Source organism: Gossypium arboreum, chromosome 1, assembly GCF_025698485.1.
Source record: "Gossypium arboreum isolate Shixiya-1 chromosome 1, ASM2569848v2, whole genome shotgun sequence".
NCBI lineage: Eukaryota > Viridiplantae > Streptophyta > Magnoliopsida > Malvales > Malvaceae > Gossypium > Gossypium arboreum.
Genome location: NC_069070.1, coordinates 4,846,647 through 4,874,039, shown reverse-complemented (window position 1 = coordinate 4,874,039; position 27,393 = coordinate 4,846,647). Strand labels below are relative to the sequence as shown.

Here is a 27,393-nt window from a genome sequence, read left to right as displayed (position 1 = left end):
AGTAGAATTGAAGCAATGAGAGAAAAACGTTGTAGAATGTGCACTTAGATTGGGATATAACATAGGGGCAGTAGCCCCTTTGGTTTTATTGGGTGGAGAGGACTTGGCTTTTAAAGCCATTTCAGATTTTTGAACAGTCACACTGTAAGTGACTTTCCTTTTAGTTGCAATTTACTTTTAAACCAAAAAATTTTGAGATAGACTATATTGAAATTTTGATGAAATTTCAAAGATTATCTATAATGTCATACCATATTTTTATAAGAGCATTTAGAATTGATGAAAGTCGTAAGCCCTAAGTTACGACTTTAATGGTGAAAAAAAATAGTCAAAGTTGATACTCGAATGTGCCGACTTTGAAGCCCTAACTAATTTCCTAAATATTTTTTTTATATTTCATATGTATGCAAAAAAAAAAAAATTCTATGAAACTAGTATATTAGATCGAGGTTAGTAAAAAATCATCTCATCCCATTCTACTCTATTGTCGACTCCTGTTATCTATTCGAATGTGCCTTATAATGATTAATCATAAATATAATTATTGAAATGAATTAATTGTAGTTGCTAAATAAATGCAATAATATTGGATTTAGTGTTAAAATTTTCTTTTAAAAGAATTGCATAAAAACCTCGTCTCTCGTGACACTATTTTTTCTGTTTTTGGCCATACTCAGAAGGTGGTATTAGATTTGTTTTATATATATACATTTCTACATCATTCAATTATACAAATAACATTTCTTGCCTTCTTGTAAGGCAATTTCTGTTTTCCCAATTCTAATGATTTGAGCTCCAAATTATTGATGTAAATGCGGCTAAGGAACCTAAAACAAATACGAAAATGAGAATGGTTGCAGCTAAAGTCATACGTTTCATACGATGAAGAAAGATTTAAAAACTCCCATATGAAGGATAGGCTTAAGGAAGCTTTCTATTTTCACCATCCATGGAGCCTTTATGTTCACTACCACTAGCTCTGTCCGCGTCGCAGCTCGCATTAACGCACGACAAGCACTTCGCTTTGCACGGCAAAATTTGGTTACTTATTATCGTCGTTCTTTTTGCTCTCTTCTTTGCATATATTCTTTTTTGCCCTCGTTTTAGGTGCAGTAGAAGCTCGGACTCTGATAATATTCCACAGCGAAGGAACTGGCTTTTGGTGTCTTTGAGGAGCCGGAGCGTGACCGACGTCAAGGATAAAGCCGAAGACGACGAGGAAGAAGAAGTAGAAGATTATTCAAGGCGAGTCAATGAGAAACACCCTGTGTAGAAAGTGAGTTTCTCTTTTCTTGTTTTATAAGAAAGCCATAATTAGTTGATGTACATATTATGGATCAACCTTAGTAAATGAATCCAGGTTAGACAAACACTTTCATTTATGCTAATTTCCTTGCTTTGTTTTTTAGATTATGTTTACTTTTGCTTAATTAAAATTATATATATAATTCGATTATTTAAATTAAATAAATACATTCGTGAGCATTAAATTAATATATTTATGAAAATATTATTGAACATATTTAAGAACAATTAGAAGGTTTTTAATAATAATTAAATAATTACGAGTTTTGAATGACTTTTAAACTAACATATTCATATTCATGAACATAAATAAATTCGACATATTTTAATAGTATTTGGTTAGTTTAATAAACAAATAAAAACAGAATGATTTATCAATACTTTGTTCTCATTAACAACACTTTACAAATAATTACAAATAATTAAGATAGTTAACCATTTTAATCAAAATATTTACATAATTTTTTTCTTTAATCAACATCCGTAACAAAAGAATTAGACACTATTGTCGACTATGGATACCCTAATTTCGGAAAAAATCAAAATCATTGTTTTAACTAGAATAGTTAATTAAAAAAGGGAATTTAAAGAAACGAAAATTGGACATTAATGGATAATAACGAAGCCTCAAATATTGCCATTAGAAACACATAAAGAACGAACGCCAGATTTGGACTTGAACTACAATGCCATCAATGGAATCATCATTTCATGCCTTATTTTTAAGTTGTGCTAAGTTACAACAAATTTTTATTAGTAAATTGGCAGCTAAAAAACAATGCTTCCATATAACTTACAACAAGTTTTACACTGATTCTTGAATCAGAAAATGAGACTGCCGATAAATATTGAGGTTAATGAAACGGTGAGGTTGTCATCAAGCTCGGTGCTAATCGGAAGAGACTCTACCAGCGCCGAGGCAAGAGACACAACCAAGAAACGCAAGATCATCCCCCAACCCTCTTGAATATAACCGAAGTAAGAAAAGTAATACATGTACCTGTTACAAATATTGCTTGGCATTAATGCTGCTATATCATGTTGATGCTTAACATGGAACCAAAAAAACTGGGGACAAGAGAATATCAAGACAACACTTACCCAACAGAGGACAAAAAACCAGCTGTTGCCATTGCAACACTACCAGCTACGGACTTGTTCCTATTGTAAGGAAGTTTCTTTCTACCTAATCGCCTTCCCACAACATCGGCCAAACCTAAAACAGATAAAGTAAGGTCTTCAAAATATGATCCAAATTCCAAAATTGGTCTCTGAATTTCAAAATGTGCTACATCAGTCCTCAAAATATTAGTATCATATCAATCAAATCTTTCCTTCAGCCTAAAGGCAGCTTGCATCTGACATGAAATATATTTAAAACACGTGGATCAAATTTTTAGCATGTGTGTACCTACTGCATAAGCAACTTAGATCTAACAAGTAAAGAAAAAGGACAACATCATTAAAATTTTGGAGAGCTAATTTGTTTTGCCCATCAAGTCCAAGCTATCAATGTGATAGGTACAAACTTGTTTAAAATTTGATTCACAAGTTTTAAATATGCTCTATGTTAGATCTTAACTAAACTTTAACACTCAAACTGATGGCCAGATTGACAGAAGGAAGACCCAACTAATATGATACTAATATTTTGAGGATTCAATTAGAATCTGGATCATAATTAAAGGATGTTCAGTGTTATTAACAGTAACAGTAAAGAAGGTAAAGTATGCAATTCTCAAGCATTTTTATTAAGTACCACAATTATTCAAAATAGACAAGGATAGAAGATAGGGGAAAAGCAAATGAATTAGTCAGCCGTTACCATCTCCAGCACAAAGGTTGCATAAGGCAGCAATTCCAATAGGTGAAGTCCTCCAATAGACCACACAAGCCAAAGTAACCGTTATAGCATAATAGAGTGGTCCTTTGAGAAGTTCCCTGATGTAGGAAGTAACGTTAAGGACAAGTAGAAGAAACTCCTAAAAAGGAAAAAGATAAAACAATAATCAATCGAACAAAGACCCAATACCGTTTTCATATCACTTGATCAAATAACAAACAACTTTCAAGAAAAACGTCACATAAACAATTTGATGGATCTAATTTGGCTGCTAGCAAGTAAAAACATTCAGGGTATTGTAACATAGACATTAAGTTTCCGTATTCAATCTATAACCTGTAGTTTCCATATCTGCTCATTGACTTCACAGTGGCTTCATCTTTCCAAATTCCAGAACCGATAAGAAGCATTCGTATAATATTGACACCAGGAGTTATAGCTGCTAAAATTGCTCCGCGATACCCTGCACTGTAATGATAAAAGTATCAGCTATTCTGCCAGGGAATACTGTTGTATACAATATATATGTGTGTGTGAGTAGTATTTTCAAATAAAACAATGTACAATATTTTCAATAGAAGAGTAACCAAGATTTCACCTTCATTTTTTCATCATAAATGAGTCAATTTCCCATTATTTTCTCAAGCTCTTTAGGTGTTTCTTCAAAGGAGGAAGCACTATCAAGGAGCTTCTAACTATAATCATTTGGTAACATTTCTACTCCGGTGTCAAGAGGATTAATTATCCTTTCCATATTTTCTTTCTCACTTTAAGTTATCGGTATTTACTAAGAATTCAAGGACAATTCAGAGTGCAGCGTACAAATTGTTCTGTTCGAGGAAAAAATTGTACTCCAGGAATAACGTTTCTCGATTGTCCATCATACGAATTATCTGTGTTCTTTTTTTGCTATACATGACAAACAATATAAAGCCTGAATTTTGGTAAGGAGGAGACTACCTGAATAATGGCCAGCAAAGCATGAAAACTAGCCCTATACTTATATGCACAAGCTTCCTATTCAGTTTCTGAAACAACAGAACAAACAAGTAATGAAACTTTTACAAATGAACACCTAAAATTCCAATCAATCCTAACAAATAATAAATTCACATATCTACCCTATTTTTTTTTTTAAAATTCACGTCAATATTATAAAATTAAAGAAACCAAATTATACTAAATTAAAATCAAATGATAACAGGGGGACAAAAACCATAATCAGACCGTAATAAAAATCAATCTTTCTTGTCTGAAATGATGAAAATATCCAGAGTCAAACACATTTCTATCCAGTAGGAAATGAGAAAAGTAACTAATTAGAAGGATAATTCAAACAAATCCAAAATCCAAAGATTCAAAGATAACTGAATTTGATCACAATTGTCTCCACAAATTAGAATTTAAAATCAATGATTTCTTATATCAAACAAAGTTTAAGACCCGTTGACCGTGCAATCTATATAATCAAAGAAAAGGAAAGGGAAAAAAAAAGGCCAAGTAATGATGGCGATAACACTGAGTTTGGGCGAATCGAACCAAAGGCCAAAATCTCTACTTAGATGCAACCTATACCGATAAAAGCGAAGTGGATAACTGACCTGATCTACGCCGCATTTGGCGGTTACTTGCCAGAGTAAGAGAAACGCGAATATAACGCCGCAGCAAACCACGGCGGCGAACAAGTCGGACACCAGAGAGTTTTCATATAACATTTTCCCAACCGCCACGAATAAAATTGTTCATGAGTTTTTTTTAAAAAAAATTGCATATATTTTTGAAAAACATGATTATTCTATTTTAAAAAAAATTCCCACCTTGAAAAATTGCTAAATGGATATGCATAAATACTAAAATAATAAATATCTAGTAAACTGCCAAACATTTGGTCTACTAAGGTGAACTGAGGTATTCGAGTCAGCATTTGGAAATAGAAAACGAAATGTTTCGCTTCAGTACCGTGACGGAGATGATGAAAAGAGGTTGGCGGGGTTTTGACCTGATCAAATAGAGCGGTGATTGTCGGCTGTCTCCTCCCTGACACGGAGGACGGAGGGAACGGTGGCATGAACAAACCTATCTACCTCATGAAATCAATTTATTAAGGTAGATTTATTTGAAGCTTTGATAGTTAATATAAATTATAGTTAATGTAAATCCTAATGGATAAGATTATATAAAATTTAAATCTTTGCACTAATACCTGATGATGTAATTTAATTTGTACTGTTCGATCGGGAAGAGCTCATCTATAAATAAAAACATTTCCCCTCACTTGTAATCAATTCATTGCTTGTACTCCATTCAAAGCAAGAGAATACTTTTGAAAGCATTAACTCAATGTGTTTTTGTTTTCTTGTGGGTTATTTTGTTCGATTCAAGCCTCTTTGTCTTTTTGAGTTGTTTTCGCGTTATTTTAGTGCATTAGAGAAATTTCTTTGTGAATTCTCATTTCTGAGAGTTAGGCTAAGTAAATAGCCTAAGTCCACACGGTTTGTTGGACTAAAGTTCTAGCCTCGTGACAATTGGTATCTGAGCCAATGTTCAAAGGCACTAGTTGAGATGATGAAAGGAGCAGGCGAACAAAATGTCCCGATGGAAACCCATGGGAAGATTAGGAAAAATAGTAGATCGAAGGGTAAGCTGTCGAGTTTGGAAGGTCGGGTGACCATTCTCAAGGGATCCATGGATGGTGTGAAGGAAACACCTAAGGTAGTTAGGGGACACATTGATGAGTTGGACTCAATGAGGGAGCAGCTTAGGGACTATGTAGCGGAGGCTATCAGTTCCTATCGGGATGCGATGAAAGAAGCCCTCAATGCCGTTATGGATGATCATGGGATGCTGGTTCCGATTCCTAAGTAGCATAATATGGATGTCCCCAATATGAAAGAGTTCAAGAGGACAAGGTCCACAAGGTATGTGGACAATTTTCTCTAGGGAGATGGAACAATTTTCTCTTATGGTGGTGTCGTAGGTTCAAAGATGAGAAACGAGGTAGGATCGTGATTGGAACTTGAGAGGAGTTCCAAAAGGTATTCAAAAAGCAATTTTACCCACAATATACCAAGGAGGAGACTCAAGCTAAGTTGCGTCAGCTTACACAACAAGGTAATGTTCAGGAGTATGTCAAAGATTTCAGGGAATTGATGCTTCAAATCTCTAACCTGAGTGAGAAAGAAGCATTTTACTAGTTTAAGGATGGGTTGAAGTCATTAGCAAAACAAGAGTTACGTTGATAGGGAATCATTGAACTTACCATAGCCATGGTTGAGGCGAAGTCTTTTCTCAAGCTTGGTCCAAGGAAAGACAAGTTCGAATCTTTCAAGCCCAAAGAGATGAGCAATGGTGGGAGAGACCATAAGGAATAAGGGCAATTTAAAAATGAAAACAATGGGAATGGTAAGAATGGTGTGTTGGAAAAAATCCAGTTTAAAAATGATTTTCTATCACGATGGAAAATTAAAATTTTGAAAATTGAGATAGTTTGTAATATTTATGGCAATAAACTTTTTCCCAAGAAATACCTATGTTTTGTGAGAGACAGATCCTAGACATTCCTAGCTTTCAACAAAAGAACATTTTTTGCTATTCTCGTACCAAGAATTACTTTGAATGTGGGGTCGAACAACCACGAATCAAACACATAACTAGAAACAATATCTACTTTCAGTAGGAAAGTAATTTTGTCTCAATAAATACCAATACAATTATTATCCCCAAACCCGCCCAATTTCCACCTCTACTATTAATCATAAAATCATTAATTATATTAATTTAATCCAATGAATTATAATTAGTCAGACATTCAACAATCCAATTGAATCATTTCTGTAGAAGGGTAATGATGTTATGTGCATTTTCGTTGTTACCTAATTATGAATGTAATCGAATAAATTATAATATTAATCATTTAATTTTATCGATTGAATTGAACTATCTATAAAAGTAATTGAATGAATTATATTATTAATTACATTATCATTAATTATACGGACATAATCAAATGAATTATATAATTAGTGGTATATTCAAGTGATCCAATTAAATCTTTTATGTACTACTGCAATGACATTATGTGCATACACTTTTCTTAATCACAAACTTAATCAATCAATTATATAATTAATCATAAAATCATTAATTCAATTGAATTAATCTATATATGAATGTAACGACATCAATTAGTCTATGTATGAAAGTAACGACATTATGGTGTATAAGTAATTTTAAGAACAACGATAAATTGTACATTATTCTAATTGTTAGAGCAAACGAATGGATTATTATATTAATACTATAGTCATTGATCCAATTGAATGAATTATATATAAATAATTTTAAGAGTATTGATCAAATTAAAATATATTTCAATTTAAATTGAATTATTTCAAGTTTAAATCATGTCTGAGTTTTAATATTCTTATATGTAAATTCAAATGATATAAATTAGAAATGATTTAAATCTGAAAACATCAAAACTTACTTAGATCTAACTCTAACTTGAGTCTAGACTAAAACTCGTATATTGATTTTGTAAATATTACATTTAACTTTAATATTTTTTAATATTTTAAAAATAAATAAATCTTACAAAATTAAACACGTGAAAATCGAACTAATTAAGATGCGAGCATAAATTCGTTCTTAAATTCATAAAAGATAATTTTGTAATTAAAATATAATAAAAATACAAGTCTTTAACTTTATTGGCTTGCCAAGGGGTTCGGCTGTTTAAAAATTTGAATGAAGATTTGTGACGGTGACCTCACCCCTCACCGGGGGACCGCTTTCGTTTCGTGGCAATGCTTTAAATGTTTTCAAAAAATAATTTTAAATTCTACAAAGTTTAAAATAAATAAAAATATCTATATACAAATTTTAATTTTTTTAATTCAATTTTCAAGTAAGAGAAAATCAATAGAAAAAGGAAATGGTAACACATGTCGTTAAAACTTCTCTTCATTGTTCATTACCCAAAGAAATTTAACTTGTAATGGTAATAGATTATTTCAAGTTTCAGGTTTATAAATGGGTGCTTCAGATTTACTTTTTAACATCCAACATATATTTAGTTACATACATATAGAGTTCGCACCACTAAATATCGTACTGTAATCAACATCAAATTTTATTATTGTAAATAAAGTTATATTATGCAAAAATTGTATATCTAATATATCAGCTTTCAATTTTATTATCAATAAAATTAAAGTTTTTAACACATTAAAGTATATGAGTCACGCACACATAATTTGTCACTTACTTGAGATTGAGGTAAGTCACACTATAAACGTTATAAGTAAATAAATCCAATAAATGAATCTAAGATAAATTCAACTTGGGTCTTATTTAATGTATTGTCAATCCAAACAATCACACATATATTTCTATTTTTTAGGAGTCATCCGCTCCGGTACCCAAGACAAGGTATGTCCCAAATTGGACTTGATAGATAGTATAATAGTAATCAAACTATAGACAATTTAGATTACCTACTAATATAAGTTATCTTCTCGCATTATAATCTATTTATATAATACAACTTAATATTAGTTAAACGTAAGGTAATTAGGGAGGTAATATTTTTTATACATTTTGCTTTACGCGCAAAAACCAATGAAGACATATGTAAATGATAGTAATGAGAATGGTGAAATTTTATTAAACTAATTTGTTAAAAAGTTACAAGTATATATGATGAAAAATTGCACTCAAGACACTAAATCTCAACATTCCTAAGGAAACTTGATGACTTTACCCTTTTAAAATCTTGCATTTCTCTTTTTAACTATTAAAGTTATTCTTCAAAAATATCCTCATCAAGTTGTTGACGTTTTCCTCTACGATGATCTATAGGATTGCTCTTGCTCCGAAGGTTACATTGCTACCTATGTGTGAAATTGGTAGTTTCATCTTCTTGAGGATCTTGCCTTTAGACATCCCTAATTGCCTCCAATTCCTCAATGATTTTCTCATTTCTCATTTCTTAAGTTCATTTATCGTTGTCTTTGTAGTTGTTCTTGAAGAAACCTTTGTTGCTCCTAATATAGTCTCTATTGGGAAGACAATTGCTTTTCCAAGTGTTTTCATCTTCTCTTGCATTTCTATAAACTACTGTGAACCTGATTGAGAATTTTAGGAATTTTGATTAATCGGGGGGCACTGGCATGGTTTTGAGGGTATTGGCCATAGTACCAAGGTGGTGGGTATTGATAATATTGTTGATAGGGGTTGAAATGCATGTATTGTATTTCCTGAGTTGCCTTCTCAGTAGTTGTTTGAGGCTAGTTATGAGCGATGTTTCTTAGGGGTGTTTTGGAAATTGGTGGGATGGTATCTAGGTCAATCATGGTCAATCTATACTCATCACATCAATTGTTGATGACTGAAACCAACAAAGGAAGAAGGACGATAAGAGAGGTGACACTCCACCCGTGGGGGAAGCTATTGTATTATGGTGGTGAAACGGTGGTAAGGATAGCAGGAAATGTTGTAAGAAAGGAATAATAAATAGTCAAGGGTTGGTTTTTACTTGGATGTTGCTCCCAAATGCCTAAGAAAGTTTATATACATGAGATAGGGGATGGCATGCTTCGGGACCTCACTGACGACAAAGCCATATATCGTCTCTTTGCAGAGATGACAATGTGATCCTATAAATCAGTGATGTGACATCATAGGATAATTTGGTAATTAATGAGCGTGAAGTTCTTTGTGACCCTGATGAGGGTAGTGCGCATCGAAGGTTTGTTTGTCCTGAGGTCCACTCAAGGGTAGTTTCACATTAGAGGCTCGCTTAATGTGAGGTTCACTTGAAGGTGACACGTGTAACTGTTTGCGAAAGTGGTATAACAAAAATTTTGATTTTATTTCTCATTCTTTTTAATAGTAATACAGATAATTACAACGATTCTAGTCAAACTCCCCATGGGAACCCAAAATTTTATACAATTCCCAAGCAATGATAATTTAACTTTGAAGAATAATTTTTTCGACTCCGTGATGCTCTGTTACACCACCTAGTAATGCAGGCTGGCACCATGAAACATGCAGGTAGTAAGTTTAAAATCAGGCCGGCTTTGTATTCAAGTATGTGAAGATTATGGCAGTGAGGAAGGGGAGGAGAAACACAGCCCATATGGCGCATTTGAGCTCGAACGACAAGGGGATCGAAAGAGTGTGGGTGAATGCAGCTGCTGCCAGAAGGAGAGCAAGTTTCTGCAATGCATTTGAAGTTGTGGTGCAATATGGGTTGATAAAGAAAGCACCCAACATCAAACTGAAGGTAAGTAGAACAAGGAAGGAAAGCAAAACCATGGGAAATGGGAGGTGTTGATTGGACTGATGAGGTGTCGCATATTGGAGGGATACACCCAGTGCATATGAAAAGCAAAATGCTATTACTGTATTTTGCCATTGTTGATGGTTCTGGAGTGCAAGTAAAGGGTGTAGCTGAGAGGACAATTGAGGTTGCGGGGATGATGGTGATGGCTGACGTTCGATGTCGATACCGGCTACGGTTGCTGGCCGTTGCAGAGATGGTGGCTCTTCTTGCTGGTATAATTCAGGACAGAGTTTGGTGAAAATTGCTGCAATCGAAACAAGAAACGTCTGAAGCTTTTGGGGAAAGTCCATATTGATTGGTGTACTGAAGAAAGAAGATAAAGACACACACACACATATATATATATATAGTTGAGGCGCAGCTGAGAGAAGAGGAAAGAAAAAAGAAAAAGAAGAGAAGATACTTTTCTGTACCTTATTTATTGCCATATCGGATCATCCGGAGTTTGGTTAAATTATTACTGAAGAAACCTTGAAAGGTTAAATTCACATATTGGAAATAATTTTAATATGCTAAGCAGTTAAAATAAAACTTAACGTAAGGGGATTGGAGCTCCGGCTTCTGTATTTGTCTTCATGCTGTGATAGCCCACAAAAATGTAGGTCTTCAATATTGAACCGAAGAGGACAACAAGGTCTTGTGTTTTGGCTGTTGTTGCTACTTTTTCTTTGCTTGAATTAATGCATGTCTAGCTTCGACTATAGTTAGGAAGTTTCTGTTTCGTTTCCCCTTTTTCCCTTTCTCTATTTAAATTCCAATTTCAGATTTAGCGGTTCTGTCTGCGTCTTAAGGTCGGTTAAAAACCTACAATTTTGTTAGATTGTAGTGCCATGGATGAAAATTTTTATTTTTATTCAATAAATTTATTAAAGAATTAATATTAAAATCAAATATTACGAGATGATAAAATTGAATTGATAAAAATTATGTTGATGTTTTGGGTTCAAATATCATTATATATATTAGAGTTTATATAAAATGTGAAAGGACAAAATTAATATTATTTTGTAAAAATAATGAATTTTAGTAATTTTAAAATTAAATTATAAACCAGTTGATGTGTGATACCAATTTAATCAAATTCTTAAATATAAGTATACATAATAATAATAATAATAATAATAATAATAATATTTATAAAATTAGTAAATCGATCTAAAATAACTAATTGTGTAATTTGAGTTTAATATAAATAAAATATGATTTCAATATTATGTATTTATTTTTGTTAGGATCGATCTGTATAAACAACGAAATAGAAAAGGTGGAGAAGATCGAACACACAAATTTTACGTGAAAAATTCCTCCGAAGATGATAAAAATTATGGGAAAAGGAGGCTCCAACTTTTCAGTAAATGAGTAAACAAACGAGAGTACAATACGAAGAAAATAAACTTAAATATATTAAACGTGCAAACACAAACCCCAAAAACAAAGCCTTAACTCTCATAGAGTTTTCTCAAAAGGGGTACAAAATTCTCTTTATAATTACTACAAAAACTCATTAGCGACTACATCTTGTCGCCCAAAAAAAAACTCTATAATACTACATCGTCTGTTCGACCGAAAATACGAAGTATAACCCACAATTTTTTTTAGGGGGTTTGGTTAAGAATAAGCAAAAGTTAAAAGAGTAGAACACCATGCAACACAAAGCAACACTTTTCAATGTTCACATTGCCTCCGAAATCAATTAAATACAATCAAAACCAATTTTCATTATTCTATATTTGCTTTTGACCATTGCCCACACGCATTTATATATAACACAAAGATCCGACTCCTGTTTTCGTATGATATTGTGATAAGTTCAATAAAGTCAAAAAGGAGTATCCTCAACTCTTGACAATAGACTATGCAATGCATTTGCTAGATCCTTGAGGTACCCATAAATTCCTTTTTCTCATAATATGCGGTCAATTTTTATAAATTTTTTAAATGACTTCATCTAAACTTTACAGTAATTTGTATTTAGTTTTTCTTTTATCAATTTAATCATTTTAATTAAGATAATTAAATAAATTGATCATTACTGTTAAAAATTTTGTTAATCTACTAATAGATTGCTGACATGACTTTTTTTTTTTTACTTCTGAGTAAAGATAGGGATCTCTCTATAATTAGTCCGTAATATTTTTTAAATTTATTTGCAACATAAAAATTTCAATGGTCACATCATCAACATTTGAATCCTAAGGAATCCAACAACAGCGACAACGAACCATGACCCCACCCTTTCCAATGAGCCCATTGGCCATTGTACCACCACCGATGACCACGACGACAATTTCTCTCTTATTTCAAGTAAAGCATCTCTCTTTTACTTTATTTTTTTATTTGTTTGATAACTATATTTTTTTACAATTTTATATTTTTACTTGTTTGTTTGATGTTGAGATTGCAGCAATTAAAAAAAAAACACTTAAGAGCTTATTGATCTTCCAAAGGGGAAAAAGACAATTGAAGTGAAATGGGTTTATAAAACCAAATTCAATGAGAATGGTGAAATCAGCAAATATAAGTCACGATTGGTGGCCAAATGTTACAAGCAAGAGTTTGGTGTTGATTATAAAAAAGTATTTGCTCTCGTAGTTAGACTTGATACCATCAAATTAATGGTGGCACTAACATCTCTGGTTAATTTATCAGTTAGACATGAAATCAATCTTTCTAGATGGAGAGTTGCAAGAGCAAGTATTTATCAATCAACCCCCTAGTTATGTGAAGCATGGAAATGAACATAAAGTTTATAGACTGAAAAGGGCGTTATATAAGTTAAAACAACCTCCAAGAACTTGGTACAATTGTATTGATGCTATATCAATATGATAGGTTTTCAAAAATGTCCATATGATCAGACATATTATACAAAATTTGAAGATCTTATATGTTGATGATTTAATTTTTTCTAGGAATTATCTTACATGGCTTAAAAATTTTAAGCATTCAATGATGACAGAGTTTGATATATCAGACCTTAGTTTAATGCATTAATTACTGGTGGAATTTTTATTTCACAAAACAAATATGTTCAATTTATTTTAAAAAGGTTTGGGATGCAAAATTGTAATTTTGTCGCCACACCTACAAATATGGGGCTGAAGTTTGAGAAGAAGTCTTCAGAGAAGAAGATCGACATCACTCTTTACAATCAGATTGTAGGAAGTCTAATGTATTTAACAACCACTAGACTTAACATAATGTACTTTGTTAGTTTTATTAGCAGGTACATGGAGAATCCAAAAGAAACTCATTTGTTGGCAGCTAAAAGAATTCTCAAGTATTTGCAAGGTACCGATGGCTATGGTATTTTGTACAAGAAAAGAGAAAAGTACTTCGAGTTGTTGGTAATGAAAAATCAGAAATATTTTTTAAAAATATTTTCTATTGTAGAATATTTTCAATTGAGAAAATCTTTTGATTGTTGTAGAATATTTTCTATTGAGGAAAATATTTTACTATATTTGAAAATTGACACTGTTATTTTATCATTTTGTCTCTTCTAAAAACAATATAAATAGTAGGCTACTCTTTTCATTTTTTACAACAACCGAAAACAAGAAAACTCAATTCTCTCTTTTCTCTCGCATTCTTACTCTCTTAAAAATTCTGATGTTTTACTAAATTACATTAGTGCAATATTTTGTCTAAGAGATCATGTTTTAAGCAGGATCATCTGTGACCCATCTAATCTTGGAAATAGAACCTGGTGTGGTTTACTTGAGTTTCTTTCAATTTATTTCCTGACTTTTACGAGAAAATCAATCCTTTTGAGTTTCATTTTCCTCATTTGGCTGTATGAATTACACTTAGTTTGATTTCCTGTTAGTGCCAATAGTTTTGTTTGCAATAGTATATTTCCAACACGAGTTATGTGTTTATGCTAGGTTTAGGAGCTGCTGCATGGCGTTCCAAGAAACAACAAATTGTTACGCTATCTAGCATAGAAGTAGAATTTGTGATTGAAACTATCTGTGATACTCAAGCCATTTGGTTGAAGAACATACTTGCAAAGATTCATTTTCCACAGCAAGAACCAACCACAACTTACTCTAATAATGGTTCAACAATTAAACTTTTGAAGAATCCAGTATTGTATAGGAGAAGCAAACACATAAATGTAAAATTTCACTTTCCACGAGATCTCACCGAGGAGAAGATCATTGATGTTGTTTATTGCAAAAGTGAGGACCAGGTTGCAGATATCTTTACCAAGCCCCTCAAAGTTGTTGCATGCACAAAGCTTAGGTGTGCTCTAGGCATTTGTAACATGAAGAATTTGATTCAGAGGTGGCCCTTGAGTTCATTTGCTTTTGTTTTAATATGGTATTAATAGCAATATAACGAGCTTAAACTGAAGCTAACCTTCAATGATTTCAGTTTATGAGAAGGTGTTAGATATATTTACTCATGTTCCTGAGTTTGTTGATGTAATTGCCTATAAAAGACACTCTTTTAATGAAATAATTTAATTACTGTAGTAACGTAAAAAATTTTAGCTTGGTCGCTAATTGTGGTGATTTAGTGGAAACTTGACAAACTGAAATTTGATTTTAAAATAAAAAGGGGAGTCACCACCGATCCTTTTTTTTTTAGGGTGTGATCGAACACCTAATGAATCATCTTCTTTTGAAAGAAAATTCATTTTTTTTAAATAAAAAGAAGACCGAGTTTAGGCCTACGTCAAAAGCCAGAGAAAAATTAGGAATCGGGAGTCGGTTACGCGCAAGGAAAGTATTAGCACTCTCGCAACGCCCAAAATTGGCATCTTGCAAAACACATGTTGTCTTAATTTTCAAAGATACGAGTTCAATGTAACATTTAGTCGTGATCTGGTTGAAACACAAGAATTTTCAATTCTTTTGATTTTTAAGAAGGACATACCGTTTTAACACAAGTCGATTGATGTTCACCCAACATAACGATGAAATCGATGACTAAACGTTAAATTGGTACGTTGCCTTATTTATCGAAATTAATAAAATGAATCAAATATTTTTTAAATAAAATAAATAAATAAAAAGAAATCATAAGTGAATAAATGGTACAAACGATGATATGAGGAGGACGAATATGAACATATAATATAAGAATGCTAGGATAAAGATAAAAATAAAAACAATATTTACAATAAAGTATAAATAATGATATGCTAATAATATAATAAGAAAAACAAACTAATACGAATGGGTAAGAACCGAATTGGAAATACATCAAGTAAATAATAAATATGATAATAAAATTAAAAACAATAACCATGCATGCGATATTAAACGTAATAATAGTGTTAAACAAAAAACATTAAAGGTATATATATATGAACATATAATAGTAATGTAAAGCGCGAAAAATATAATATTAATAATACTAATTAAATTATATACATAATAATGGGTAAAAAGAAAGGTACATTAATAGTATTGAAGATATGTACATGATGTATAGAAAAATATTAAAAATATAGATACATAATATAAGGTGGAAAATAATCTATAGAGATGTATACATAATATCTATTAAAAGAATATACACATAATATATATACATATATTTCAAAAAAAATAGTAATAATATTAAAAGAATAACTATTAATAATGTTACATAAAGTGTGTATATATATATATATATATGCATGTTAGAAATATTAATTGTGGCTAGAACTGACACTACTAATAGTGGAAACTAATAATATAATATAAAATAAAGAAATAATAGTAATAATAATAAATAAAATATTGATATTTTAATAACAAGGATACAAGTTAATGACAATAATAATAAAAGGGATATGAAATAATAATATGGCATTAAAATATATACACATAACATAGTACTTAGGAACATATATACTAGGTGATATAAAAATATATATATGGAAGAGTATAAGAAATATATCACTAATACATTAAGAATATATGCATAATATATACAATATATATACAATATATGCTTATACTAGAAATTATAATAATATAAAAAGTATTCAGACACTACGTAAATATGTACCTATATATATTAAAGATATATACATATAATAAAATATATACTAATATTAATAATAATAATAAGGATAATATAAAAATACATACATGAAATAGTATAAAAATATATATAACTAATAACATTAAAATATATACATAACATATATAAAATATATAATTGATAATATTAAGAATACATGCATAATATATGAAAAACGTGTACAATATATATATTCAAAATGATAATAATATTAAAAAAATATTAATAGTACTATATAAATATATACATATATATGTAGACACATAAATACTAATTGAAACTATATTAGTACCTATAATAATAATGAATATTGATAATAGACATAATAATGATATTAATATAATAATATTAAAATAAAATAAAATACGTAAGAGAGAGTGAAAAAGGATAAAATTTAAATTAAAACAATATTTTGGGGTAATTTTAAAGAAAAGAAATAAAGGAAAATAGGATAGATTTGGATGCGCACAAAACAAGGGAGGACTAAAAAAGCAATTGTTCCTCCCAAAAAAACAACATAGCAAGAGGGACTAAATCGCAAAGCGATATCTACGTTAGGGCCAAATTAAAAAAAATAAAAAAAATGGATTGTGGAGTAATTAAAGGAGGAGGGACCAACGGGTAAATAGCCCCTCAAACAGCGTTGGGTGCCCAGGTGCAAAAAAGGCACCGTTTGACCCAAGGTATTTAAGTTATTTTTTCTATTTTTTATTCTTTATTTCATTCCTGTTTAAACAAAACAGAAAACACCCCCACCCTTTTTCCTTTTCACCTAGGGTTTTCAAAACCCCCTTTTGCCGTCGTCATCATGGCTCTCTGAAGCCGCTGAGTTCTCCATCGGCGACGGTGGTCAAAGCCATCAAGATCCAGGTAACTTTCTTTTTTTTATTTTTATTTAAAAATGATTTATGGTGAAGATGATGATATAAATTGAAAAGGAAAAAGTAAATAACGAAAATGAACTAAAAATAAGGGAAACAGATGTTAAAATCCACCTTTTTTCTTCTATTGTTTCGCTTTTGATTTTCAATATACGTATCTAACAGTATCCTCTTTTTCTAAAACAGAACAGCAATATAAAAAAATCAAAAATCCCCCATTTCCTCCCTTTCTTGTTTGGCTTATATAGCCGTTTATATTGTTTTTTTTTAACCATTTTTGCTGCTTGCGTGTCTGCTCTATCTTGCAGAGTAGTTGATGGCGGTGGAATGGGGGTCGACAGAGATGATGGGACAGAGGCGGCGGCTGGTGGAGGTAGGTGGCTACCATTGCTAGGGTTTTTCTTTTTGTTGTTTTTTTTTTATTGGTTGGGCTACTAGGGTTTTATTTTTGTTTTGGGTTAGGTATGTATTGGGCTTGCTGTTAGGTTTGGGTTTAATGGGTCTTTGTATGGGTTGGGGTAGGTTTTGGTTAAAATGGGCCTGGGATTATTTGGGCTTCTACAATTACATTTCAGCTTATTGTTTTCTTTTACTTTCTAACAGATGCACAGACAACTTCAATTCTATAGAAAACTATATCCACTTCATGCCAAGGAATTACAGTGATCACAATTGCACACTACATTTCAATAGTTTGAATATGGATAGCGTATTTGTTCTCAATCAAGGAACCCTAGTGTGTTTTCTATATCCCCTCCAGCATTACTTGCAAAACATAGTCCGGCATCTACTCGATATCAGATTCAATTTTATATTTGGATTTTTTTAGAAATGTAGTATCTGTTGGTGTTTGAGGAACAAAACAGCATCCAAAACTGAGTCTTGAGCAACAAGGCACGTTGCTTGTGGAGGAAACAAACAGAACTTTGCAAAGGAAAACAAGAACAGAAATGAAAAACAAAGAAAATGAAGCATAAAATGAATGAAATTCAATGATTTTCATTAAGAAGAAAACATTGGCATATAGCCATTACATATATCAATCATTGATTGAGCAAAATAAGTCAAATTTTTCACCTAATATTTACCTAATACCACTAATTACATGGAAAATAGGAAAATAACTTGTACACTTGAAAAAAGCTGATTTATCATCTCAATCACCACCTAATTACATCAATCATTAAACCAACATAATTCAAAATGAACTAGAGTTCATTACATCAACAAAATGAATCAAAATAGAACTAGAAAACAGTGGTTGCACTCGATTCTGCTGCTCCTGCATGGCTTGGTGTGTGTGGCCAGCTTCATGGTGTTACATGCTGACCAATCTTCAACACTCCTCCTTGGTTAGCATGTTGCATACTCCCATTTTCTCTCTTAGCTTAACAAATCTTGACACTCCAAGGGCTTTTGTGAAGATATCAGCAACCTGCTCCTCAGAATTGCAATGAATCAGCTTAATTTTACGAGCTTGTTCCATCTCCCTTATCACATGTAACTTGATGCTAAAATATTTGGTTCTACCATGGAAGACAGGATTCTTTGCAATTGCAACAGCAGACATGTTATCACAATAGATCTTTGTTGCTTCCCTTTAATGTAGGTTCAGATCAGCTAGGATTTTCCTTAGCCAAATGGCTTGGTTCATTGCCCCAGCAGCAGCTACATACTCAGCTTCAGTTGTGGATTGAGCCACTATCTATTGCTTCTTTGAACTCCAGCAAAACATTGCCAAGCCAAGTGTAAATGCATAACCTGATGTGCTCTTCACATCGTCTTTTGAACCAGCCCAGTCACTATCAGTGTGGCCTATCATCTTCAGGTCTTCACTTCTGCCAAATTGTAATCCATAGCTCAAGGTGCCTTTGATGTACCTGAGCACTCTTTTTGCTGCTTGAAGATGCTGCTTGTTGCAGCAATGCATAAACCTTGATTGCATACTCACAGCAAACATGATATCTGGTCTGGTTGCTGTTAGATACAATAAGCAGCCAACTAAACTCCTATAGGAAGATTCATTAACCTGTTCATGATCCCCTTGGCTTGACAGCTTCATTCCAACAGCCATAGGTGTGCTTGTTGGCTTGCAATTCTCCATAGAGAACTTGTTTAGAATCTTTGCAGCAAATGTCTTCTGTCTCAAAAAGATTCCACTTGGAGTTTGCTACACCTCCATTCTAAGAAAGTAAGTCCTCTACCCCAGGTCAGACATTTCAAACATGAACTTTATTTTGGCCTTAAAATCAGCTAATATTATTTGGTCTCCTCCTGTCACTAAGAGGTCATCAACATAAAGGGACACGATGAGCTGTGTTTTAGCTTCTTTCTTTTTTATATAGAGTGTTGGCTCATTCAAGCTTATTTCGAATCTCAGGCTTAACAAGTAGCTGTCAATCCTAGCATACCAGGCTCTAAGAGCTTGTTTCAGGCCATACAAGGCCTTTTTAAGCTTGTATACACAGTCCTCTTTGCCAGACACAATAAAGCCTTGAGGTTGGTCAATGTAAATTTCTACTTCAAGGAGGCCATTAAGAAATGCAGACTTCACATCCAGTTGATGAATGATCCACTACCTTTGTGCAGCCAAAGCAACAAGTAACCTGATTGTGTCTAGCCTGGCTACTGGTGTAAAAGTCTCCATGTAGTCCAGGCCATATTTTTGGCTTAATCCCTTGACAACTAGCCTTGCTTTGAGTTTATTCAAACTCCTATCAGCATTAAGCTTGGTTCAATAGACTCATTTTACCCCAATGACCTTCTTGTTGGTTGGTCTTGCAACTAACTCCCATGTCTGGTTCTTCTCAATCATGGCTATCTCATCAGCCATAGCTTGTTTCCAGCTTTGATGTGCCTCAGCCTCTTCAAAACTGCTTGTTTATACTGTGGCCATATGTGCTCTTTCATAAATTTCAGCCAAAGTTCTTGTACCTCTGACAGGTTCATCATCAATGTCCATATCAGGACCATTTTTATCAGATTCAAGCTAATCTGCTATGAGTTCTTTAGAAACAGGCTCTGGTTCATTTGTTTCCCAGTTCCAGCATGCTTTCTCATTGAACACTACATCTCTGCTCACTATCACTTTGTTTATTGAAGGATCCAAGATCCTATAGCCCTTTTTGACTGAACTGTAGCATACCAGAATACCTGCTTGAGCTTTCTTATCCAACTTGCTTCTTTTTACAGTTGGTACTTGTGCATAACACAAGTAACCAAAGACCCTCAGATGAGCCAGTGATGGCTTGAACCCAACCCAGGCCTCAAATAGAGTCTTGTGATCTAAAGCCTTGGTTGGGACCCTGTTTTGAAGGTACACAGCAGTGTTAACTGCTTCAGCCCAAAAGATTTTAGGCAAATTCTTCTCAAACAAAAGGCACCTGGCCATATCCATCACACTTCTATTTTTCCTTTCACTCACCTCATTCTTGTAACACCCCTAACCAGTATCCGTTACCAGAACAGGTTGCGGAGCATTACTATCATTTGCAGATCACTTAAAAAATTTCACTTAAATACTTACCGATTCAATGCATCAATAAATATATTACCATTCAATCAATGGCTTGGCACTTGCCTAAGCATCAACAGCAACACTTGTTAGTGTACTTACACATATTTCATATATATTCTTATTTTCTCAATATGTCATATTTGAATTTAATACTGCCTTAACTTACATATTTTCCTTATATTAACATATAAAAGATAATCTCATATGTACATGTCATGATACATATCATTCACTTACTGTTTCTTTAATAACATATATCATTCATTTCATTATATCAACATTTCAGGTACCATATATTTTCCACACCATGTGTCTATATAATATGTACAAATCATAATATAAATTCAATACAAAGATAAATGATTGATGAGCTCATTAATTCCATAATTTTCATGTTCTTCTATTTTTCATATTTATCCCGTTGAATTTCTCGGAATTTCGATGGATTTTCAGAGGTATACTTTTAGTGTACAATTTCGGGTCCGTCAATTCATACACATATGGATATACCCTTTTTTCCAGAGAGCACACTCCCGCGAACCTCATCCATACAGCGGGATTATTAGTCCAGGCTAAATCCCCTGTAACATAAACTCATAGAGTATTGTCGGGATTACTAGTCCAGGCTAAATCCCCTGCAACGACAATTACTCTAATGAGCTTGGATCTGAATTACCAGTCCAGGCTAAATTCAGACCCTAATTCGGATTTACCCGTCCGGGCTAAATTCAGACCCTAATTCGGATTTACCCGTCCGGGCTAAATCTATTTTTCACATATTCTTCGGGAGGGCTATATCAGGATAGGATCAGCCGTCCGGGTTAGATCCTTTTTACCGTCTCGAGCTATTTAACGGGAAGAACATAAAGAGCAATATCGGGAAGCTAATCCAGGCTATAACGGGAAGCTCAATAGAGCCGAAATCTGGTAGTTCACAAAGAACCATATCGGGAAGCTCACGAAGAGCCTATCGGGAAGCTCCGGATAGCCATATATCGGGAAGTTCAAGCAAGCACTATCGAGAAGCTCACAAAGAGCCTATCGGGAAGCTCACGAAGAGCCATATATCGGGACGCTCTTAAGAGCTACAGTGTGTCCACAACACATGCGGATCACAATCTATCGGGACGCTCCGAAGAGCTATAACGGGAAGCTCGCAAGAACCATATAACGGGAAGCTCGAGAGGGCTAATATCGGGACGCTTTTTCGAGCTATGGTGTGTCTCCAACATATGTAGAACTACAACCAATTCGAGAAACTTACATCCATCAATTTTCCTTTGTTCAACGGGATTTATCATTTTATCGGGCATTATCAAATATATCCATATCAATTTCATATGCATGACAAAAATACAATTCACAAGTATAATCATGAATTCCATTCCATTCAACCGGGATTTATTTTCAATTTATATCGAGTATTATCAATATTTCATCAATTATCATGAATTGACCATTCAAATCATATTTTCATCACATAACCACATCTTTCAAGTGTTTAAAAATACAATTCAAGTTACACAAACTTACCTCATTGATTGTTTGTGTTTATAATTTCATTAATCCGATATCTTTTCTTTTCCACGATCAAGTCTCGTATTTGTGTTGTCCGGATCTTTAAAAATAAATTTGATCATAATTTTCATTCATTTCATATTCTAATGCATTTAATTAATGCCATAGGCAAAATTACCATTTTGCCCCTAAACTTTTAATTAATGACGATTTATCCTTAGGGTCAGGAAAATAAAATTCTTGCAATTTAATCCTTATTTCCAGCTATTATTATCATACATATTGATAACAGTCCATAAATTCTATAAAATATCATAATTTTTCCATAATTTCAACACTTTTCAATTTAATCCCTAAAACATGTTTTCCCTCGATCTTGAACTAAATTAATAATTTCATTAAATTTTATAATTTAAATAATAAAATAATCCATTTCATGCAATTTGGTCATTTCTGACATTTTTATAAAATTTCCCATAAAGTTTTACAATTTAGTCCTTGAGCCTAAAACATGCAAATTAGCCATGCTAAATGAATATTCATATATATTTTCCTCTTCCTCCTCTCCATTCTACATCCTTAATGTATATAACACACTTGTAAGTAACATTATCTATAATCTTTTTTATTTACTTTTATGAATATTCAAGTTGTCCATTTGTGTCATAGTCACTAAATTATTTATATCTGGAGATATATAACTCAAAATTAATATCCATAAATTTTTCCAGAAACTAGACTCATATTTCTTCTTACCATAAAAATTTCATAATTTTTGGCTGGGCCAATTAATACAGTTTATTCATTGAAGTCTCCCCTATTCTACTGTTTGACAGTTCCGACCCTTCTTCACTAAAAATTAATTATCTCCTTGTACAGAATTCAAATGATGTTTCCGTTTGTTTATATTGAAGATAGACTCATTAAGGATTATAAAAATATAAATTTAAGCCCATAATTATTTTTATCCAATTTTTTATGATTTTAAAAAGTCAGAATAGGGGAACCAGAAATCATTCTGACCTTGTCTCACAAAATTCATCATATCTCATGATTTACAATTCCATTGCTTACATCATTTCCTCTATAAGAAACTAGACTTAATAATATTTAATTTCATATTTTATTCATCCTATAATTATATTTTTACAATTTTTGATGATTTTTCAAAGTTAGACTACTACTGCTGTCCAAAACTATTTTAGTACAAGATATTAATTACCATGTTATAACACCCTTATTTTCTTTTTCTACACCATTTCTCATCATTTTCTCTTATTTTCTCTTCACTAACATATCAAGAGCATAGGACCTTATGTAAGAAAACTCTACTATAACATTATTTTCATGCTTTGTCAATAATAACAAACTTAAAAACATATTGATATCTTGATATACTTACCTTATTCTATTGATACTAATCTTTAACTTGATTTTCTCTCTCCTCCAGCTTCTATTTCTTGAATCCAACTTGATATTATAACTCCCCATGGTCTCCTTAACATTTTTCTCTCTTAGTAGCTATGGAAATTCTTTTGATTTCTAGGTGAAAATGGTGAATTTTTGGTGGAAGAACCAAATTGTAAAGAAAAGAAAATTTCTTTCTTTTCCTTCTCTTCTAACGTTGGTTGCATGCATGGAAAGATGATGAAAATTCTTTATCTTTCCTTCCTTTTATACTAAATAATAATAATAAAATAATAAAATATCTCATTAAAATAATATATATCTAATTAAATAATCATAAAATATCATCAACATCATCATTACTTTCTAGATTTTTCTCTCTTCCAATTGACCATTTTGCCCTTTATTATCTTTTAAAATTCTATCATTGAGTCATCATTTAATTTGGTAAAATTGCAATTTAATCCCTCATAGTTCTTCACCTTTTCAATTTGGTCCTAATTTATCCATTTTTCTTAGTTTCTAAATCATTCCAATCTTAAAATATTTACACTATTGGTCCTTCAACTTTTTCATATTTACACTTTAACCCCTCAAATTTTGAGTATTTACTATTGTGCAACAAAACTTTTCTCACTTTTACAATTTAGTCCTTTCTTGAATTAATATATCATAATATACTTCTCAATATTGACATAATTCAAAATTTCCCTTTTTGTCACTTTATTTCCTTATTTTACTATATCAAGGATAATATCTTACTGTAAAAATTTTCAGGGTATTACAATTCTGCTGAGGTGTATAAATATTTGTCAGCTAATGTTTGATGCCAGCATCATTGCATAAAGCTTGGAACTAAGCTGATGTATACTCAGCTCTGTTATCTAACCTGATGGTCTTGAGTTTGCATCATGTTTTTGTTTCAGCTGCAACTTTAAACTTCAGGAATACTTGAGCTACCTCAGACTTGTGTTTCAAAAAGAAAATCCAACAATATCTGGTACTATCATCAATAAAAAGAATGAAGTACCTGTTACCATTAAGTGATTCAGTCTTCATGGGGCCACACACATCAGTGTGCACCAGCTCCAACTTGTTTGATGCTCTCCAAGTTGTGTTTGCAGAAAATGGCAGTCTGGCTTGCTTTCCCATCTGACAGACTTCACAAACATCTTTATTTTGGACTGACTTAGTGAAGTTTTCAACCATCTCCTTGCTGACCATTCAAACCATCAATCTAAAGTTGGCATGACCAAGCCTTTGATGCCAAAGCTTGGATTCTTCTGTTGAGGCAACACATGCTGAGTTTGAGTTACTTGGCCAGTTGATTTCAAAACATTTATCAGTCATTGTGACTGTCATGAGGCTTAATCCATTTGGATCAGTAATTTGACATTCCTGGCCCTTGAACACAACTGAGTAGCCCTTTTCAAGCAGTTGGGCATTGCTGAGGAGGTTCCTATCAATCTCAGGCACCAGCAGTATATTTGTGATGACCTTGTCTCCTGTGGAAGTGCATATTAGCACATCTCCCTTTCCTTCAGCCTTAATGAACTGTCCATTGCATATTTTCACCTTGGTTTTGCAGCTTCTATCCAAGGTTTTGAAAATGGTTGCATCTGGTGACATGTGGTTTGTGCAGTCACTGTCCAACAGCCATCCTTTTAGGCCCTTGCTCTGTGACCAGCTAAACATGACACAATAAAGACCTGCTCTTCATGGTCACTGTTGTCTTCAGCCACTTGAGCTTCCTCATTCTTGTGTTGTGTTTGATTCTACTCAGGTCTGTCTTTTTCTTTGCAGACCCTTTCAACATGCCCTTTCTTCTTGCAATGTTGACACAAGGCATCTGGTCTGAACCAGCATTTGGCCTTTGGATGACCGGGCCTTTTACAATGTCTGCAGAGCTGGTCTCCTCTTCTTGCAGCATCAGGCTTAGGCCTGCTTCTCCAGTTCTTCTTGCCTTTATAAGCTGAAGTGCTCGAGGCTGCTTTAGCCTTGGCTTGGAAAGCACCCTCTTGGTGCTCCTCCATCCTGCTACCTCTCCTTTGTTCCTGAGCATAGAGGGCATTAATGAGCTCAGTTAGAGAGATGCTTACAAGGTCTCTCGAATCCTCCAGGGATGAGATTTTTGCCTCACATCTTTCAAGCAATGTTGAGGGCACATTCTCCACAATTCTTGCCTCACTGAACTATTCTCCTAGTAACCTTATATTTTTCACAACAACCATGATTCTATCTGAGTACTACTTCATTGTCTCTTCCTCCTTCATCTTCAGATTTCTAAAATCTCTTCTTAAATTTAACAACTGCTGCTGTCTTGTCCTCTTTGTACCTTGAAACTCCTCCTTAAGCTTGTCCCAGGCTTGCTTGGGAGTCTCACAAGCCATGATTCTGGTGAATATAACATCAGAAACACAGTTCTGAATATAGGACATGGCTTTATGCCTCTTAGTCCTCTCATCTGTGTGCTGCCTAATTTGAGCCACTGTGGGATTGGCTCGAAGTGGAGCTGGCTCAGCATTAGTGTTGACAACTTCCCACAGATCGAAGGCCTGCAGGTAAGTCTCATCTTGACAACCCATATGTGAAACCCTTCACAATTAAAAACAGGTGATGCTACTGGAGAGAACCTGAGGAAGCCATTCAGTTTTTGATTGAAAATGAAACAGGTCCACTAAGACAATAGCTCTAGATACCAATTGTTGTTGTTTGAAGAACAAAACAGCATCCAAAACTGAGTCTTGAGCAACAAGGCACGTTGCTTGTGGAGGAAACAAACAGAACTTTGCAAAGGAAAACAAGAAAAGAAATGAAAAACAAAGAAAATGAAGCATAAAATGAATGAAATTCAATAATTTTCATTAAGAAGAAAACATTGCCATTACATATCATCATTGCCTGAGCAAAATAAGTCAAATTTTTCACCTAATGTTTACCGAATACCACTAATTACATGGAAAATAGGAAAATAACTTGTACACTTGAACAAAGCTGATTTATCAGCTCAATCACCACCTAATTACATCAATCATTAAGCCAACATAATTCAAAATGAACTAGAGTTCATTACATCAACAAAATGAATCAAAATGGAACTAGATAGAAGTGGTTGCACTCGATTCTGCTGCTCCTGCATGGCTTGGTGCACGTGGCCAGCTTCATGGTGCTGCATGCTGACCAATCTTCAACAGTATCCCCGTTCCAAGTTTCCAAATGAGTGAATAACTATTTCAAGTTTGATAACGGTACAGGTTGAGGAAGGTAACGCAAATGCACTTCTACAAGATGAATCCTCCATATTTTCAAGCTTTGCTAAAGCGTCTATAATGTATGTAGATGGTTGATCTACAACTACCACTCCAAATGTAAGTTTTATGCAGTTGCTTTCAGAAAGCAACTATCATACAACTTGTTTTACGAGATTAGTTCTTCAGTCCTCCATAACTTCTGTAACATAGGTTTCTTTTCTAAATTGCAGAAAATATAGTTATCAAACAAACAAAAAAAATGGAAGAAAATCTTTACTTGAAGTAGTAAGAAGAAGAATGAC

The 27,393-nt window shown here is 33.0% G+C and overlaps 1 protein-coding gene and 1 long non-coding RNA gene across 3 annotated transcripts; one reads left to right on the top strand and one right to left on the bottom strand.

Annotated features, from left to right (window-relative positions):
- Nucleotides 1-1,974: 1,974 nt before the first annotated feature.
- Nucleotides 1,975-5,277, bottom strand: LOC108480963 (probable phytol kinase 3, chloroplastic). Of its 2 annotated transcripts, none has more exons than XM_053026478.1 (6): nucleotides 5,148-5,277; nucleotides 4,109-4,176; nucleotides 3,485-3,616; nucleotides 3,131-3,246; nucleotides 2,407-2,521; nucleotides 1,975-2,305 (listed from the first exon to the last, which is right to left on the bottom strand). In XM_053026478.1, the coding sequence occupies exons 1-6, from the start codon at nucleotides 5,214-5,216 to the stop codon at nucleotides 2,128-2,130; spliced, it is 678 nt and encodes a 225-aa protein (XP_052882438.1). In that variant the 5' UTR covers nucleotides 5,217-5,277; the 3' UTR covers nucleotides 1,975-2,127. The 2 variants fall into 2 exon arrangements, with proteins under 2 accessions (XP_052882438.1, XP_017639611.1); XM_017784122.2 differs by having other exon boundaries at nucleotides 4,750-5,248.
- An 11,963-nt stretch (nucleotides 5,278-17,240) lies between these two features.
- On the top strand, nucleotides 17,241-18,230 carry LOC128290352 (uncharacterized). The gene is made up of 3 exons (XR_008280116.1): nucleotides 17,241-17,387; nucleotides 17,707-17,771; nucleotides 18,002-18,230. It is a non-coding gene; the product is annotated as an uncharacterized LOC128290352 (long non-coding RNA).
- The last annotated feature ends 9,163 nt before the right edge of the window (nucleotides 18,231-27,393 follow it).

Coding starts and splice junctions, on each gene's coding strand:
- LOC108480963 (XM_017784122.2), bottom strand. CDS start 4,863: ATGTTATATGAAAACTCTCTGGTGTCCGACTTGTTCGCCGCCGTGGTT. Junction 2,522..3,130: donor CAACCTTTGTGCTGGAGATG/GTAACGGCTGAC, acceptor TATCTGTTTTAG/GTTTGGCCGATGTTGTGGGA. Junction 2,306..2,406: donor GGTTTTTTGTCCTCTGTTGG/GTAAGTGTTGTC, acceptor TATTTGTAACAG/GTACATGTATTACTTTTCTT.